We start from the raw sequence: 19,880 nt of genomic DNA, 5'->3' as shown, positions 1-19,880 counted from the left end.
ACTACAACTACAAACCCCATCATCCACTGACTTGGGCCATGCTGGGTGGGGTTGTCCAGCAATGTCTGGAGGGACCACACATCCACACCAACCTCAACTGAGCAAGCGGATAATTGTCATCAATCCTGAGCCTACGTCCAGTTTCACTGAATGTCTAGTATCTGGGTCAAAGTAAGTGGGAAAGAGGGGGAAAGGCCCCTTCCGTAATTGGGGGTGGGATGGCGGGTCAGTGGTGCTTTGTTTTATTGGCTTTTATTACTCCATCCTTCTCCAACCCGGTGCCCTCCAGATATTGCTGCACTACAACTCCCGTCACCCCAGTTCCAGTCCAACCCCATCTTGTGGCACCCCCAGTTAAGGAAGGTAGAGTTGTCCTCTTTAGCACCCTGCACGTCTCATGGTGATGCATTTTGAAATTATTCAACCACACGAAAAATTTAAACAGTAAGTTCTTTCGCTGTGCTCTTTATCTGTTACAAATTTCCGATGTCGACGCTTCCGGACCACTCTCGGGGCTGCAAACCTGAGGGAAGGCGCCCCCATTGAAACCAACGAAGCCCGCCTCAGCTCGGGCTGAAACGCGCGTCTGCTTGGCGAGCTGACGAATTTGCAAAGTTTGAGGGGCCCGTTCCATACTTACTGGGAAGTAACCCCTCTTTAAAAATAGAATAAAAATCAGCGGTGTTTTATCCCCGCGCATGGAAACCCAGTCTCGCAGCACCCGATCCTGCGCGCGCGCGCACGCAGTTACTCAAGCAAGCGCCCAGGATCGCCCCTTTCAGCTCTTCGGGGTTCCCGGGGGGATGGCAGACGCTCCTGGCGCGCATCTCCGAGGGACTCTGGGCTAGTCCTTTCCCGGCGCGGCGTCTTCCTCGGGAGCCGCGCGAAGTGAAAGTGACCAGCCCTTCGAGGGGGCGGTGCCAGCGGTGGGTGTGAAAGTGACCGGAGCCTGCTGAATGGTGCCGGGAGGGAGAGAGGCGGGGGAGGGCGCAGCTGACTCTCCTCGCGGAGTAGGAGGGGGGGACTCCTCCGTTTGGTGAGGAAGGAGACGTGGGGGGGGGGAGAGAAGAATTGGGGACCTTCTGGACGAGGACAGGCGGGCGCAGGCTCCACTTGGGCTGAGACTGAGAGCGAGAAGAAGGAGCCGGGGGAGCCGCGGGAGGGGGGACCTTTCCCGGGGCGGCGGCGGCGGCTCCCCGAAGGAGCGATGTCCCCTCCGGGCCGCGCTCCTGCTCCTCCTGCTGCTGCCGCGGGTGGCGGCGCCGTGGTCCCGCATCCCCCGGGACCGGCCCCCCATGGGATGTAGCCGCGGCGGGCTTCTCCGGGCGCACGTCGGGGGGCTGCTGGGTGCGCGCGCCCCTCCCCGCGCCCCGCTGCTGCTCACCATGCTGCTGCTCTTCAGCTACTTCTTCTACTGCCTCACCGGCTCCTGCGAGTCCCTCCGTCCGGGGGGAGCGGGCCTGATCCGACAAGCGCAGCCGCACGACGAAGGGAACCCCCCGCACAAGCTCCTCTTGTTGCTCCCGGGACTGGTCGGGGACGCAGCCGCCGCCGCCGCCGCCGCCGGGGAGGACGAGGAGTCGGCGGCCGGCGGAGCCAGGCTGGAAGAGGAGGACAACGACGGGGGGGACGGCCGGATCGGGAGCCCCTCGGCCGGAGGAGGCTTGCCCGTGGCCAACGGCTTTGGGAGTAAAAAGTTTCCGCAGGCCATCATCGTGGGCGTCAAGAAAGGCGGCACCCGAGCGCTGCTGGAGTTCCTGCGCATCCACCCGGACGTCCGAGCCGTCGGGGCCGAGCCGCATTTCTTCGACAGGTGCTACGAGAAAGGGCTGCTTTGGTACAGGTAAGGCAGGTGCCTCCGTCTCCACCTAATCCTTTCCCACGGTTTTAGGGGTCATCCGACACGTGCGTGCACAATTCACACACGAGGGTGCCAACTTGAATAAAATATTGGGGGCCCCAGGTATGTCCCGCCCCATGTTTTATTTGGGGAGAGTGGCGAAGAAACCTCGGCCTCTAGGAGTTGGCTCCTATCGACACCCACACCAAGGGTGTCTCTCGGAGTCCCAGCACAAGCAGGCAGGCACATGTCCCTAAGCAGAGTCCGTTGCATTTCGTTTTTCTATCTATATATGAAGTCCTCTTTCCACTTTGCCACGACCAGATCAGAGTTTGTTCACAACTCTGGGGTGAGATGAAACAGACATTTTAAAGCAGCCCATTGTCTGGGGGGTGGAATAGATTGGCCTGAGTAACAGGATGGTTCAGTTTCGCACCCTCTCAACCTCCCTCCTGAAATCAGAAAGAATGGAACCACAGAGTCAGGCCATCTAACTCAGAACTGTCTGCACTGACTGGCAGCAGTTGACCGTGGAGGGGCTCCAGGGAGGGAATGAACCGGAAGCTAGCTGTCATGGGTCAATCTTGAGTTCTGTCACTGAGCTACAGCCTCCCACCCAAAGGTCAGAAATGAATCTGAGCATGCTAGGCAGGCATCAACACTGGCACACCGGAAGCTGCCTTGCACTGAGTCAGACCGTTGGTCCACCTAGCTCAATGCTGCCCACACTGGCAGGCAGCGGTTCTCCAATGTTTCAGACTGAAGTTTTTTTCCTAGCCCTACGTGGAGGGTTTAAACCCATGACCTTCTGCAAGCAAACTAGATGCTCTACCACTGAGCTACAGGTCTTCCCTTTATCGATATAAAAAGCTCTATTATTTCAGAATAGTGCATCAGTGTATTAATTAACTTGAAGTAATAGTCAGTCCTATTTCTGAGCTGGAAATGGCTACTTGGGGTTGATATTTCCTCTTTGCCAATAAGAATCATGGCTTGAATGGACATGGAATTTTGCCCCCAATTAACTAGATTGGAACACAAACTATTGATCTAACATTAGCCTTAAAAAAAAAATCTGCTTAAATCTCTGAGCTTTTGGGATGTGAGAGGCAGAAACTAAAAATAAATAAATATGGGATGTCCTTTTTTTGATCATTTGTTCCCCACCGTCACACAGAGCTTTCCCTGTTCAGCACACAAACTTATAAGTGGAAAGCAACCTCAAACAGACCCGAAGTGTTGTTTAATGATGGAGGTAAATTTTGGATCAACGTATTGGAGCTGGAAAACTGCTGGTACAATGTGTATGTTAATCCAAATTAAAACACAACTGTTGTCCCCTCCCTCTAGGAATTCCGATAAATCCTTTCCATATTAGGGCTGCCTTTCCCGGATGGTGTACTCATCAAAATATTTCCCAAATGTTTGGGTCGCCATTGTCTCCAGAGTTTCCTTAAAAGCGTCTTCTTGTTCCGCGTAGTCAGTGCGCACAGGCCACAAATTTAACAGCCAACTGCACACTCCAAATTACGTGAGCAAGCCTCTTGTTTTTTACACCGGATGAACTCTCCGGTCTTTCTCCCTTCATGTTACCATCTCCCCACCTTTGTGCCTCTTTTATGAAACTTTCCATTATGGGATAAGGTATGAAAGACACTCTTAACTTTCCAAGTGGAAGGCTGTCTTCGTTTGAAGTCAATGGCGGAGACTCTGCCTTTATGGACTTCAAAGGGGTCTAGATTTCACAAAGACCAAGGTAACAAAAGCTGACCGACTATTGAAAATGCTTTTTTAAAAAAATCCCCAAAGCGATTTATCAGGGTTCAGGTGCTGCCCTTTCATGCAGGACTCCTGTGGGCTGGAAGGCAAATTGCAAACTTTAAAACAAATGAGCTGGGGTTTTTTCAGTGTCCTTAGACCAGGGTACCTGCCCAGCTCCCAAATGTTCAAATGTCTCTTTTGAATACGATGCAGAAAGTTTCTGTACTAGCTGATATTTCCCCCCTCAAACCGCAGTGAGACTGACATCACAAGCCCATCAAGGTTCCCCAGCTGACACTCTTTCTTCACCCCTCCTTCCTTTCTTCTCCTTCCTTTCTTCTTCTCTTTCCTCTTTCCCCCACTTTAAATTTTTGCATCTTTTGGGACTTTTGAGCAAAGCCCCCGATGGCAGCAACGGCATAGGAAACCACAGTTTAAGCTGAGTTTGGTGTCCCTCCTATCTTGAGAAAGACCATCACAATTAAGCAAATCTTCAAGATCTTTGGAGACCGGAGACTTAACAAAGCATCCTTTTTGGGAGACACAAGGATAGGACCTCCATGCTAGAATGAGCCTGATTAAAGTGTATCTAATTTTTCCCATCCTTCCTTTGCACCCTCACTTTGTATATGTCTCTGGGGATAATAGGGTTTCCCACCCGCATTGCTTCCTCTTCACAGCCACTAAGATAGGCACAGAAACAGCCCATCTCCCAAGCAGAAAGTGAGTTCATGTGTGTAAAGGGGGCATCAGCTGCTTTTTGCATCCTCTGTGGTTAATGGCACTCTGACATGAGTCTTGCCAATGTACAATGGCCATGATCCACTTTAAAATCTTCCAGCACAAGTCCCATTGATAAGGATTTCAAAAAAAATGGCATGCAAGAACGCATTAGTGGAATCACACAGTTCCTGGATCAAGTGGGGCATTTGCAAGAGACTGCCAAGAGAAGTGACTTGTTTCTGTTGTTTGGTATCCATTTGATTCTTTTTTTGCCAGCTGAGCTCCTTTCCTGTTGGGGTCGTGATGGGATCCCGGAGTTCATCTGGCTTTTTGGCAGGCTTGTGTTTCAAGAAATACAGATTAAAAATAGAAAATTAAATGCTGGGAGTTCTGTGTGTATGTGTTTAGCCTAGCTTTATTTATTTATTTATGTATATGTCCTGATCTATGTAGTCCATGGATGCTTGGAAGGGCAATGTTACACAACAAAGCAGGTCTCTGCCCCAAAGAGCCTACAATCTAAAGGCCAGCAAAAGGGGGTGGGTGGAAACAGTATGAAGGGGCAGATTTGGAAAGGGAAGCAAATGTGAGGCCATAAAGTTATGCTTCGTTTTGGTTGGTGTGAGGGCTATGGGACTGCTACTCCTGCCAGGCTGTTGGGAAGAAGCAATAATGATGCAGAAGCAGTTATCCTTGGGTGCTGCCCCCTCTACTTTAGCTTTGGAGTAGATGGCGAAGACCCTAATCTTTTGGGAGCATCCGCTGCACAAACCCCAAGAAAAGGACAATTGCATGCCCTTTCCTTTCAACGGAACACTGGGAGGCAACAATCTCATTTGACTTTACAGAAGGCCCTTGCAAAAAAAAACAACCCTGGGTAATTCTGGGTTGAAATGCAGGTTTAACTGTTTACAGCTTTTTAATGTGTGTGTGTGGGGGGGTTGGTAATGGTAAATGTAAGTTTTTTTTAAAAAAAGTGTCGCTTATTATTTTTATTTATTAAATTTCTATACCGCCCTATACCTGCAGATCTCAGGGCGGTTCACAACATAAAATGCCCAAGTCCATTTTGCCGGAGGTGCAAGATTTGCCTAAGTTACTGTGGACTAAAGACGCCGTCCTCATATTGTGTATTTGAAAGCAAGTTCCCTGGGACTCAATAGGTTGTGCCTCTTAGCAAACACGCAACAGATCTTGCTGCAAGACATCTGGAGGGCGTGTAATGGAAAATTAACAAGATCTAAACTCTTCTCCTAAAAAAATTCTGACAACTAACCTTTGTAAAAAAACAAAACAAAAAAACCCTTCCCCACACGCAGTTCCCCCTGGTTTTGGTAAGCGTAACTATTATGTCATACTTGTGCATCTTATCAAGTGACATGAATGTGCATACGTTTTTCAAATTTATAGGAATTAATATAATTTATATCTGCATATGTTTGAACGGGTGCTCCAATACACATGGGGGTGTGTATTACTGGTTTTCATTTCTTATGTATGAACCCTCAGTGTTTTAAAATATTTTTTAAAAGAAGTATTCCAAAACTTGGTATTTTCTAGCACCTGAAAACGTTAGTACAAGCCAGGAGATGGGCATTTTTCAAAATCTGAGTTGGGTCCCTTATGCAATTAAATTGCGATGAGGTGGAATTGATCCGGGAGATATAACGCTCTAATAGCACAAATGAACTCTCCTTAGGCAGCCCAGCTCTGAGAATGTCTGGCTACTGTTCATATGCTTAATATTAAACCTTCATCTCTTGGCCAGCTGGGTAAATGTCTGGAGCAGATTTATCTCTTCTTAGAAGTCAATTATTGTATCCGGTACATTATCTTAGAGGGGGCAGGGAATGGGGCAAAAAGCAAAGACTTTAAAATGGCTACCTTTTTAAGTGTCTGAACCCGTTTTCTTCCCAACCCGCCCAGTCTCCTCTGGAGCAAATCAGAGTAATGGGTCTGATCCATGTAAAGGCAATTGTTGACTAAATCCCGTGGGAAACAAGAGGTCTCATTTAAATTAGCTGTTAACTCAATCCCATTATTCCCAATCAAATATGCAGCAGCTAGATCCCCAAATTTACTCCAAGTAAGCCCCACTCATTTCAGTGGGACTCATCATTGCCAGCTAAGCATGTACGGCATGTAAGCCTTCAGCTGGTTAATGGCCAATATTTTTTTAATTGTACAAAACTAGGGTTTTAGTGTGATGACAGCTTACCCTAGGTCTTACAAATGGGTGGTGGTCTAATACCATCTGCAGGAATTGTTATTTTGAACATCTGTGGCTTTGCTGAGAAACTCTAACTTGGAAGTCAGTTGAACCATAGAGTTAAAGACACTTTCTGCACTACTCAGATTTTGCTTCTAAAAGTATCGCTGCAGTTTTCAAGGAAGTATAACTTGCATGCTTCTCTCTCCGCGTGTGTTCTAATGGATGGAACAAAAAATATTATGGTAATCTCTAATCTCACTCCTTAGATTTGTGCCTACCTGTAATGCTACAGGGACAAGTCTGATTAAAACAAAAACACAAATGACGAGGTAAATGTAATGGGCTTGGCTCATAATGATAATAGCATTTAATTAAAACCGCAGCATCATTTTAGTGCCTATGGGGCTATCCTAAGGTAAATGTTAAGAATGAGTATAAACCATTTGCTTGGCTTCTGGGTTGGCCCTATATTTTCATGGGCTATTGTTCATTGGGCCTAGCTGCACCTAGATCAATTAGACATGTAAGGTGGAGGTGGTGGTTGTGATGCAGCCAACTGTTGCATTATTTTTGATGCAAAAGGCGGAGGGTTGAAAGGCAACAAACATTACCTACTTTTAAGGCTCCAGTCCTGTGTGTTCTGGGTATATGCCCTTTTTGAAACCAGTGGTCTTAGGACTGAGTAAGCATGCATAGGACTGTGCTGAAAATCTGGCTGGTTTCATCAGGGAAAAGTTTAAGCAAAGACACGCTCAAATCTCTCGTTGAAATTGCTGAAAACTTCAGTTGGATTGAAATGTGTAGAAAGCAACCCCTTAAAAAAAAATAATAATAAGCAAAAATAGCCTTCCACATGATTATGCTTACTGAACTCCTGTTGTTTCACCCTTCTTCTTCCCCTCCTTTTTGGCAGAGAGAAAACAACATGTTTCTTAATTGGGGTGTATTTGAGATCACATATGATTGCAGGTGCTATTTAAATTTGGGGTGTGCGTGTGTATGTGTTGGGTGAAAGAACAAACGTTGAGCTCCTCTTTTTTGCTCCTGGGAATCTTTCGCAGCAGTGTCAACATTTCTGAAATAGTTGACTAAGCCAAGAAACCCCAAACCGGTGCCAATAGCTTTTAATTGCCAACATCTTGGGGCCCCGAGGCACCTGTGGAATTGTTCATCATCTTAAGTACATTTTTGTTTCTTCAAAAAAAGCGGGGAAATATGTCGAGCAACAAACTCCCTCTTTGCAATATAACCCTCTTTGTATTTTCTCATGCAGTGTTAATCCCAGTTGGAGTTTGGTGGCTCCGACTCTTAGATTTCGTATATCTTTGGCTTATGATTGGCACCTGGCATCCTTTCAAGCAGAAGTTATTTCAGTCGGTGAATATATAAAACCAACAAAAGCAAAATAGGAGCATCTCTTTTTTTCCTTCTGCGGACATGTTTTTGATTCCCGTTTCCCTGCCCTACCTCTACGGGAACTTGTGCTCTTTGTTAAATAACAAAAGAAACGGGTGGTTTAGAAAGCCAGAAGTAAATCTTCAGGTTGCGAAACCCTTTAACTCTTTAATGTAGAGGCAGGGGAAGAAGGAAGCTGGCTTTCAGGCGAAGGGCCATAGAGCATCTGCTTTGCATGCGGAAGGTCTCAGTCTCTCAAGATAGGGCTGGAAAGGGCCCTTGTCTGAAATCCCAGAAAACAGCTGCCAGTCAGTGTAGGTCATACTGAGCTTGGTGAACCAGTGGTTTGACTCTATATAAAGCAGTATCAAGGAAGGACAGCAACTTGATGGAGAGCACATGGTTTGATTCATCCCTGGTATCTGCAGGTATGGCAGGGAATGTTGCCTGCCTGAAATCCTGCAGAGCTGGGGCCAGTCCATGCATAGGCAATATTGAGCCAGATAGACTATAAGGCAGCCTCTCATGTTCTTTTCCTTTCAATGCTTTAACAGGAATAACATAACTTAAGAATTTTTACAAGAGAATTATTATTATCTCATTTCAAACTGCAATTAAAGCAGTTAACGCAGCCCCAGTCATAACCCCCACAGCACATCACAGGGGAGAAAGGAAACTCAATTCTTTAGAATGGTTTTCCAGGGTGAAGATGTGTGTCTCCCCAGCAGCTTTGAAAAGATGGTGCCAGGAGCATCTCTGTGTGGAGGGAGTTTCTTGGGGCCATCACCAAGAAGGCACTCTCAAGAACCACCAGCTGTTTTGTAGCCCAAAACATCTGGAGGGCAGCAGACTGGGTAAAGGCTGGTGTAGGTGATCAATAATTGCATTTTAAAAATGGGTGGGGGTGTAGTTGTTTGCCACTTGTACCCAGTTGAACAGGATGAAGCATATCTATCTATCTGTCTAAACTCACCTGCAACATAGGATTAAACTTGACCTTTGTGAAGTCTGAATTTTCTTTAACAAATGTGCTTCTGCAGGCAAAGCGCTGAGCTTTAGCCATTGGTTCATCCAGCTCTGTATAGAGGACCTCAGAAGAGCCTGTTGGATCAGACCATTGGCCCATCTAGTCCAGCATCCTCTATTCACAGCTGCCAACCAATAAAGTGGCATCACGTTGCCACCCTTGATAATCGGAAGAGCTTTCTCTAGTCCCGAGCCAGCTTTGATAAGTGAAGCAGCAGTGCATTGTGGGCCTGTGATAAGAGTCTTCAGCTGCCATGCCCTGAACTAATCAATGATTGCTTTGTCTCCTTTGGCAAGGACAAGGGACTCCCACCCAGGGGTGTGAACACTTGGATTTGGGCCAATGCATAGATTTCTATAGATACCAAGTCTTGGTATGCGCCGTTGAAATGTCATCAACATTTAAGTTTTGCTCTTTGTACGCCATTGTCTGATGGTTGCCAGGATGTTTCTTTAGCAAACATATTAGGGCAACATTGCAAGGAAAGAGAACCATCTTTAAACACACAATGCATTTGTCATCAAAATATCCTCGGAGGCTAGCCTTGGAGGCAATTGATGGAGGCTTGCCTCTTCCACGATGAGCATGAAAACTTTTCCAAGGGTTATCTTTTTTCCACCTTTTCTCACTCTCTTTGGCTGATGAACACAACATTGACATTCCATAATTGTTTTTCTTTTGTTTGTTTGGTGGCCACTATCCTGGACATGTCTGTTTTATTTTAGAATCAACAAGTCCCATTTAAATCTGCTTGACACCCCGCTGTTTGAATGAATATCTATTCATCTTGCATGGTGACACCACCTGTAGGAAAGGCCTTTGAAAATGGCCTCAGTGCCTGAGCCACTCATATGCTTAAGTCATCTTCAAATGTGCTTCTGAAGATCTCCCCATCACCTGCAACGAGGCAGGTGGCATTTGGGAAAGGGCCTTCTATGCTGTAGTACACAATTTACGAATTTCTCTCCCTAGATAGACTTGCCTGGTGCCGACATTAGTGCTGGATTATTATTTAAAATCCAGGTTTTTAACATCTGGTTTATTTGGGGTGGTTCATTGGCCCTGGCTCCACCTACTGCTGGTCTCCCTGCCTTCATCCCTACCAATCATCATCAAACCTTTATTGGCATCACTTACAAACATTCAGAATAAATAGGCCAATGCAATCTCGTTGCCATTTCAACAGTACAGTCATTTGCCAAATGGAAGAAGAGGCGAGCAATCTATTTCACCTCTGTGGGACTCCAGCAAGGGCAGGGTCCTGTAGCATACAGGAAATGTACAGGCGTACAGGCAGCAGAAAATCAAATAGAGGAACTTGGCTACTGTCTTGGTGAGCTCCTGGTCTTTCCCCTGTAATAAGAAGCGTATAACCTCTGTCTCTGGTTTCCATGTTGGGATACCTAGGTGGTCTAAGAATTGTTGGTGGAGATTATATATTTTACAATTAAGGGCCATGTGAGCTGGAGTTTCCACCAGGTGGGCATCACATGGGCAGGTCCTATCTCCTTCTGCCATACCCACAAACCTACCCCAAAGGTGGGTTAGAAGGATTACAATTGAACCTAGCCAGCGAAAAAGCCCTTCTTTCTACCTACCATTGGCCCCAGGATATGAAAAATATTAAACGCAGGGCATGCCTGATTTCAGAGATATAGAGGTTTGGTTGTGCTTGACACTTCTACGTGAATTGAACCATGTGTGGTCTAAAAGTCTGCATAATCCTTTCCCAGCAGAACATAGCCCATTGCAAACTATCTTCACACCTGTGTGTGTATTTATTTTGTTTCGCATAATAACTGTTTAAATATGTGATGCATTCTGATGTGACCCTTAAGTTGATTCTCTGCTGGTGAAGAAACGAACACGTTCCCTCTCGAAACTCTTTCTCCAGCTTTCCTGGTATATGAAGTATCATAGTTTGCTTCTGTCCTTGGAGCCTTGGAGAACTTGTTTGTTTGTTTTGTAATTCCAAAGGAGGAGCGTGTTTTGCTTGTCTTTCCCTGCATGTCAGAGTTTGAACATCATTAGTCTGCAGAATGTTTCCTCTGCTATCATAAGGCATAAGCAAACAGCAGACAGGCCTTAACCTGTGCCATTTACCAGAAGCAGTTTCTCTCTCTAAAGCAAATCCAAAATTTGGATTTCTGTCTCAGGTGAAGCATATGTAGGATTTCTGGGGAGGTCTGAAGAATTTTGTAAGATTTAGCAAAAAAATAAAATAAAATATTTTAATTAAGTGGTTATTTGCATACCAACTTCATAATGAAGTCAGGAGTGAGCAGTGATGTAGCCAAATGTGTGAGTGCAGGTAGTGCCCATTTACTTAGGATACTGAAACCCAAAATGGACCAGCAAAATCTCTCCGAACTGAGCACACCAGCAGGAAAGTAGCAGATGAGAATTAATGTAACTCCAAAGTGGCACACCCTCAGAAAAATGAACCCTAACTTTTAGGGATGGGGGAGAAATTAAATTCAGTTTGCATTTTATGTTTAACCTACCTGATTCACACTTTCCAAAATGATACTTAAACCGACACACAGCCATCCTTTGAAATTTGCACTTCTCTGAATTTTGCAATTCAGTTCACCGGCAAAGTCATGTGTACAAAAATGCATATACTAGTGTAAAGTGTGCATGAAAAACTGCATATAATAGGGGAAATGATGCACAAAAGTGCACTATATTCAGGAAAATTGGTTTGCAAACATGTGTATATTAGACAAAAATGCACTGAAAAATGGGTATATTGGGAGAAATTTGTGCTAAAATGTCGATGAATTTGCAAACTGATGTGGAAATGTGGAGAATGTAACACTGGGAAAGTGAGAAAATGAAACTGACAGATTCACCCTTCCCTATTCTGCATATTCACCAACAGTATCGGGTGTGCCTGGGGAAAAGGTATCGGGATTGTAGTAGCTGGCTCTCCCAAAAAGTCAATTCTTTGTGCAGTGGGAGGGATGAGGGGGGAAAGCAACAAAACCATTAAGGCAGGGGGTTATAAATAAAACCTGGTGTTGTTGTGGGGTTTTTTAAACAAGCAAACAAAAAAACCCACCCTGATGGGAGTTGTAGTCTAAAACATCTGGAGGGCATCTGGTTGGCCAAGGCTGATCTATTGTGTAGCCGAGTTTGGAATCCCATGTGCGTTACTAGTGGCTCTGACTCAAAAAGGATATCTCAGAGCTAAGGGGGAAAGTGCAGAAAAGGGCAACCAAAATGATTAATGGGCTGGAACCCCTTCTGATGAGGGAAGGCTCAGCTAGCCTTGCCAAAGTTGGTGCGCCACCAGATGCTGCTGAACTACATCTCCCACAATCCCTGGCCACTGGCCATGCTGGCTGGGGCTGATGGGAGCTGTAGTCCAGCAGCAACTGGAAGACACCAGGGTTTTAGTTTTGGGGCAGGGATGGAAACATGGTAGGGGTTTTTATAAACATATGCTATGAGTGGATTGTGTGCATAGAGAAAGCTCTTTCTTCATCATGGCATTGCCCAGTTCAGTTCTCCCTGCTAAAGAACATAAGAACCTGCTTGACACCAACTCAGATCATTGGTTCATCTAGCTCAGTATTGTCTGCACTGGCTGGCAGTTGCTTTCCAAGATTTCAGGCAGGAGTCTCTCCCAGCCCTACCTGGAGATGGCAAGGGATCGAACCTAGGACCTTCTGCACGCAAGGGTGATGCTGTACCACTGAGCTACGGCAGTTCCCCAAAGGAAGCACACACAGGGAAACTTGGGGAACACACAGTCATAGGTGGCATTGATTCCCACTTGTGTTAGAATGTGAAATTGTATCTCAATGGCTATGGGTCATGATAGTGTGTTAGAACCTCCATGTGCCATGGCAGTGTACCTCTGAATACCAGATGCTGCTGGTGTGCAATGCTTGGTGTTTTTATGCCCTGCCTGTTTATTACTTCCTTGGAAGCATCTCAGTGGCTACTGTTGGAAGCAGGATATGATCCACCAGGGCTCTTTCCAGAGGCTCCCTGGGGTGACTGCCTGAGGCCGATCAGCAAATCCCCGACCCCCCCACCGCCGTCAATCAAGGTGCACAGTTGCCCTGAACTTGAACAGAATTGACTATAAAGTGTTTTATTTGTTGCATTTATATCTCACCTTCCCCCCCCCCCAGTCAAGATGGTGTCTGTGGTTCTTCCCCTCTGCTGTTAATCCCTACCACAACCCTGTGAGGTAGGCTAGGCTGAGAGGTCATGACTGGCCCAAGGTGACCCAGCGCGCTTCATAACTGAGTGGGGATTACTGCCACAGAGTAATCACAGAGCCAGAGCATAGCCACAGTAGGCTAGTAGCCATGGGGGGGGGGAGCCAGGATTTTTGTTGGGGGAGAACAGGCCTTTTGTTATGGGGGCAGAACCAATGTGATTGGTCAGTTAGTTAAGTATTTCTATTGTCTTACTTGATATTGGAGGGGGGCAGTCTTTTCTTCCATGAATTTGTCTAGTCCAGGGGTCAGCAAACTTTTTCAGCAGGGGGCCGGTCCACTGTCCCTCAGACCTTGTGGGGGGCCGGACTATATTTTGGAGGGAAAAAATGAACGAATTCCTATGCCCCACAAATAACCCAGAGATGCATTTAAAATAAAAGGGCACATTCTACTGATGTAAAAACACGCTGATTCCCGGACCGTCCGTGGGCCAGATTTAGAAGACGATTGGGCCAGATCCAGCCCCCGGGCCTTAGTTTGCTTACCCATGGTCTAGTCCTCTTTTAAAGCCATCCGAGTGGGTGGCCTTCGCTTCCTGCTGTGGGAGCGAGTTCCAGAGTTGAATTAGACATTGCATGAAGAAGTGCTTTCTCTTATGGAAGTCCATGAGTTGTAGTGTTATGGGAAAGGGAGAGGGGAGAGACAACTTCTGTCTATCCACTTCTCCAGGTTTCTGAAAAGCTGGGTCCATTTTCTCAGTGGGCTGATTGATTTCCCTATGGATGTGATGAAAGGATCTGGTCCTCTTGGCTGCGAGGACAGCACAATTGTCCAAACCCTGAGAGGTAGAAGAGGCACCTATTCATGTTCTGCTGCTTGGCTGATTCCTCTTCCCCCATCATCGCTTTCCCTCAAACCCTGGCAGCTTTATAAGTTAAGAGATGTCAGGAGAGCAAGAGTCGCCGCTAATGGTGTTAGCTGCAGGCAAATGGGAAGCTCTTCCTGAAACATTTGTTCCAAACCTGCTTTGTGTGTGTGTGTGTGTGTGTGCGCGCGCGCATGCATGTGCGTTTAAATCATTATTTTAAAATAATAATTATGTCACATTTGCTCGGAGAAGGAAGTGGGTGACTTGGTGGAAGTTGGGCTGGGCCAGGGAGGCAGAAAAAGTTAATTGGAGAGGGGGCTTAAAAGCTTATGACTGACCTTTTGTCAAATGGGGAGGTGGGGGAGAGGGAGAGAGAACTTTTTTTTCAGTGTATTAAGCCTGGGTGGGGATTGAGAAGTTGGCTAATGAAAGGCTTGGTTTAATACCAGGATTTAAGCTCCTAAATGGCTTTTGAAAGCACTCTGGGAGTCTGTTTCTGCGTGGAGAGCCCATCAGCAGTAGGTTGCGGTTGTCTGTTTCTTCCCCACCCACCTCCATTTCTGCCCCCCCCCCAAACTGGAGGCCTCTCTCCAAATTTGAAACCAATTCGTTAAAGCCATCTTTGAAAGCAAGGTCACACTGGGGAGCCATCTCGTGTTCTCTTTCTATCTCCTCCTTCTCAAAGAATTTTAGAGACCCGATGGAAAGCATAGCCATTTGCTTTTTGAGCTAAATGGGAGAGTTTGAGCTAAAAGAGATCAGAATAGCCTTGGTGGATGAGAGAATGTGCCCACCTGCCTAGAGTTAGGAAGGCCATGTCTGCATTGCTCCAAAAGCGGACACAGGTTTGCATGAAATCTCCAGCTCGAAAACCAGCTGTCTATACTTGACTGCTTCTTTATTGCCGCCTAATCTTCTTTCGTTCTCCGTTGGATACATAATGTTTGGATATAACGGATGTTTATGTAATTGGGATTTTTAATGGGAAGTATGCCCCAATAACTTGGAGGTGGAGTGGACATTCAAAAATTTCCTTGAAAATGGACGCGGGTGGCGCTAGGGACGCGGATGGCACTGTGGGTTAAACCACAGAGCCTAGGACTTGCCGATCAGAAGGTCGGCGGTTCGAATCCCCGTGCGGACAGGGTGAGCTCCCGTTGCTCGGTCCCTGCTCCTGCCAACCTAGCCGTTCGAAAGCATGTCAAAGTGCAAGTAGATAAATAGGTACCGCTCTGGCGGGAAGGTAAACGGCATTTCCGTGCGCTGCTCTGGTTCGCCAGAAGCGGCTTAGTCATGCTGGCCACATAACCTGGAAGCTGAACGCCGGCTCCCTCGGCCTATAGAGCAAGATGAGCGCCGCAACCCCAGAGTCGGCCACAACTGGGCATAATGGTCAGGGGTCCTTTACCTTTTTATGCCCCAATAACTTGGAGGTGGCGCGGACATTCAAAAATTTCCTTGAAAATGCTTATATTGAACCCACTTCCATTCTAATTTTAGAATTCAACTCCAGGACAAACTGAACCCTGCATTTCTGCTAAAACTCTTGAACCCCCACGGTTTCAACAGCGAGGGATGAGGGGGTTGGCTTGTGTCAAAAAATTGTGGCCTTTATTGGAAAAGCTTTAGGGACAGCCCTTAAACTTTCCCTGGCATCCCCCTCCCCCAAAAAGAGCTGCAACTGTTCTACCAGAGCAAATTGATTACAAGCAAGAGGAGAATTACGTTAATATACTTGCTTGTCACTTGGGCCGTATTAGTAATCTCTTCTCATTAATCTGCGGAGAATACGGAGGTGACCTTGTTAAGCATCCTTGCAGATGGGGGAAGTCTGACCCGGCTGCTATTGATTTACTACCGTGAGACCCATAAATGCCCTCTTGGCGCTCCCTGCATTCCAGCCGCAGCAGGAGCATCTACAGCTATTTTGGGGGAAGAGCCAGGTCCTGACATGCCCTGCTTTGTGCTTGATGTGTGCAATTCAGACATCCCTTTTTGCACTTGCAGACTTTTTCTGCAACATTCAAACAGAGAAAAGAAAGTCCTTCCTCATGCAGAGCAAAGATCAACTGTGGAACTCTCTTCCACAGGAGGCAGTGATGGTCATCGAAATAGTGTTTTTTTAAAAAAATACTATCAAAATAAGTTTATTGTACTAGCCAAAGGCCACAACAATTCCATGCAATCACAATCAATTTAAAATATGACAGTGACCATATAATGCAATGTATCCAATAACAAGGATGCTTCCATGTCTACATTGAGTTTTAATTTCTGCCCATTACAGTTTACAGCTATTTTATCCAGTTCCTGCTTCCTTTTCTTTTCTTTTCTTTTTTGCCTCCAGAGCAAAAGGGCCCACCTTATGTGTCACTGAAGCCTCTCACTTGGGGAGAACCTGCTATTCTGTACAAACAGGGGTTTCAGAAAGCTCCTCCTAGGATCTGCACATAGGGGGACAAGTTAACATATAATGTGAAATACCTTCCACCTGGCGTTGCCAACAAATGCACAGCCTGCAACTTAGATGGCTTTTAAAGAGGAGTGGAAAATTCATGGAGAAGGCTTTCGACAGGGTCAGCCAGCCCATGAGGCGGACAGAAGCAGCCGCCTCGGGTGGCGGAATCCCATGGGGCTTCACTCTGGTGTGTGTTGGGGTCATGCGGCAGCAGCTTCCAATGATATATTGGTAAGCGAGACTTGCAGGGGGCAATGGCAGCAGTGGCACCATCCTGTATCTCCTTGGGCGGTGAAATGGGGCGGGCCATCCCTAGCTATCTATCCATGGCTACTAGCTATGATGGCTATGTTCTGCCTCCATAGTCAGAGGCAGTAATGTGTCTGAATACCAATTGGTGGAAACCACAGGAAGGAAGGGTACTCTTGTGTCCAGGTTCTGCTTGAGGGTATCTTACAGGCATCTGGTTGGCCACTTTGAGAACAGGGTGCTGGGCCAGATGAACCACTGACCTGATCCAGCAGGCTTTTCTTGTGTTTCACAATAGGCCCTGATGAGTGATATACTTGCTTCTCACTGGGCCAGTACTTGGCACTTGGAAGAGATGGGATGGTTGAAAGCCAGCATGTACCCTCTTCCCTCCATCACCACCATCTTCTGAAGCTGTCTGATGCCAAGTCAGACCATTGGCTCATGAAGCTCAGTATGGTCTACACTGCCTGGCTGCAGAGTTCCAGGGTTTCAGACAGGCAGTCTTTTTCCAGCCCTAACTGGAAGTGCTGGGGATTGATCCTGGGAACGTCTGTATGCTGTGCAGTTGCCCTACATAGCCTAAAAATAAAGTAAGATTCTAGTCCTCATGATTCTGAATCAGGGTAGAACTAAGTGACTGTAGAACACAGCAAGCTGCCTTCCACCAGCTCAGGCCACTGGTCTGTTTAACTCACTGCTGTTTATGCTGACAATTCAGTATCTGACTACTCTGACCTTCTGCATGCATAGCAGCTGCACTATACCACTGAGCTACAGCCCCTGCCTGGCATATAAAATGATGGCAAACCTGCTTTTGAGTGTGAGGAGCTTGCTTTGGGAGCCCATCTCCCTTCCTTCCCCACTATGAAGCCTTATAGTCTAACTCTCTATTACCTCCCTCCCCAAAATGGAAATGTCTTGGGGAATGAAGGCGCCTGGGAGGGCTGGATTTAAAGCCACGGCCAAATGCTTTGCCGCTGAGCTCTTTTTGCAAGCTGAATTAGCCTTTCGTGCTGAGAACACAGTGCCTCTTCCAGCAAACTGCCAACGTTTGGGCTTTGAGCTAGAAGATGCTCCTGGGAAGTAGGAAAACAAGGAGAAAGTAGAACCCTCTTTCCCAATCAGGTGCTTTCCAGATGTTTTTGGACTGTGGCGCCCATCAAGCCCAGCCAGCTGTGGTCTACAACATCTGGTGGGCAAGACTCAAGTCTAGAGATCCTGGTTCATAGCCAGGCCCAGAAGTTTGAGTGATGGATGCAGAAAATTGGCATGGCTTCTTGTTCCATTAATTCCCAGTGGGATTTTCCCACAATGTGGCTTGGCTGGCTTTAAAAGAGGATTGGACAAATTCATGGAGGAAGAGAAGGCTATCAATGGCTACTAGTATGATGGCTATCCTCTGCCCCCACAGCTAGAGGCAGCAATGCTTCTGAATACCAATTGCTGGGAACCATAGAAGGGGAGAGAGTCCTCTTCTCAGGTCCTGTTTGTGGGTTTCCCAACGGGACATCTGTTTGGCCCCTGTGACAACAGGATGCTGGACTAGATGGGCCGTTAACCTGATCCAGCAGGCCTCTCCTTATGTGATGCAGATGTGGAATCCAACTAGTCAATTCTGTGTGGCTCTCAGCCACCCTTGGTGATGCCCCACACTTGGTGATGCTCCTCCAAGCTCCTCGCCAGCCTCAGTCCTCAGCCAAGTCGCTTCTTAGATTGCAAGAGAGGAAGGGGAATAATATCTGCCGGATGGATCTGTAAGCATCCCCGTCTCATTGCCAAAGAGGACCCTTCTGCATTTAATTTGCACTGTAATTCTGAGTGACAAGTTGTCTTGGGTGACGTCCTGACAGAGTGAACATCAATAGCCCTGGAAATGAAATGAACCCCCCAATTACCGTCTCTCAAGGAGCAGGGTGGGGCCAGCCATCGGGGGATATGATGAGGGCTCAATAAACAACATTGATCTGAGCGTTGATGAGGCGTTCTCTGGGGTGTGTCAGCGTACCAACCCCCTCATTACTTACACTTGTCAATAGATCCTGGCTCAGATGCAGGAATTGGCAGCCGATTGACTCCCATGCCAATAGGACCACTGAGCTTCCTCTTCCTCTTTCTCTGTCTGGCTTGCTTCACAAGAAATGGCACACTCCACAGTTATCAATAGACAAGCAACCCTTTGTGCCTCCGAGAGACCTCCTACCTCTTCCTGAAGTGACAGCTACTCCCTGGTTCAGATTTCTACTAAGCTCCATCATTTGGCTTCCCTTGAAATCTCCTGGTGCTTTGCCAGAGGAAAGCAATAGAGCATCACAGTTTGGGCAATGGAGCTGAAGAAGCTTGACTTAGAATCATGGAACTGTGGAGCTGGAAGGGGCCCAAGGGTCATCTAGTCCAACCCCAGCTTGTGATAGGTCAGTTCCAAGGATCAATGTTTTAAATGCCAACTCTCACTGCCGTGCTGGATGGGGCTGATGGGTGTAGTTTGATGACTTTAAAAGAGGATAAGATAAATTCATGAGGCTTTCAGTGACTACTAGCCAGGATGGCTCTGTTTTGTGTCCACTGAGTGAAGCAATATGCCTCCAAATAATAGTTTATGGGAATCACAGGTAGGCAGAGGGCACTTGTGCTGAGGTCCTGCTTGTGGGTTTTCCATGGGGGTATCTGCTTGGCCACTGTGAGAATAGGATGGTGGACTAGACAGGCCACTGGACTGATCCAAAAGCCAGGCTCTTCTTACAGTCAAACATTCTTACGTTCCAAAACATGGCCATGCTGGCTGGGGCTGATGGGAGTTGTAGTCCAAAACACCTGGAGGGCACCAGGTTGGCAAAGGGCAGGGCTTTTTTCAGCCGGAACTCCCTGGAGCTCAGTTCTGGCACCTCTCAAGTGGGCGCCATTTCCAGTATAAGGGAACAAGGGAGGTATTTGTGTTGAGTTCTGGCACCTCTTTTTCTTGAAAAATAAGTAGATGATTTGGTCACCAAAGCCTAGCACAGCTTGTGCTCTCTGCAAGCCACTGGGGTTGATGAGCACATCCACCAACCATTTCTCTCAGCGCAAAATGGAGAGGGCTAAATTTGGCATGTTGACAGGTTGGTGGGCCGATCAAAGGAGAGGCATTTTCTGCATGTTGGGGTTATGCAAGCTGTTGACATCCCAATCC

At 46.9% G+C, this 19,880-nt stretch overlaps 1 protein-coding gene across 1 annotated transcript in view; it reads left to right on the top strand.

Annotated features, from left to right (window-relative positions):
- The first annotated feature begins 1,052 nt into the window (after nt 1-1,052).
- The window catches only part of HS3ST6 (heparan sulfate-glucosamine 3-sulfotransferase 6), a 78,948-nt gene continuing 60,120 nt past the window's right edge, over nt 1,053-19,880 (top strand). The window contains exon 1 of the mRNA XM_053364700.1: nt 1,053-1,843. Coding sequence (XP_053220675.1) covers nt 1,296-1,843 — 548 coding nt within the window. The 5' untranslated portion in view covers nt 1,053-1,295. The remainder of the gene's footprint in view (nt 1,844-19,880) is intronic.

This window comes from Podarcis raffonei, chromosome 14 (genome assembly GCF_027172205.1).
Source record: "Podarcis raffonei isolate rPodRaf1 chromosome 14, rPodRaf1.pri, whole genome shotgun sequence".
Classification (NCBI taxonomy): Eukaryota; Metazoa; Chordata; class Lepidosauria; order Squamata; family Lacertidae; genus Podarcis; species Podarcis raffonei.
The sequence above is the reverse complement of the archived record's forward strand: the minus strand, read 5'-3'. Positions and strand labels throughout refer to the sequence as shown.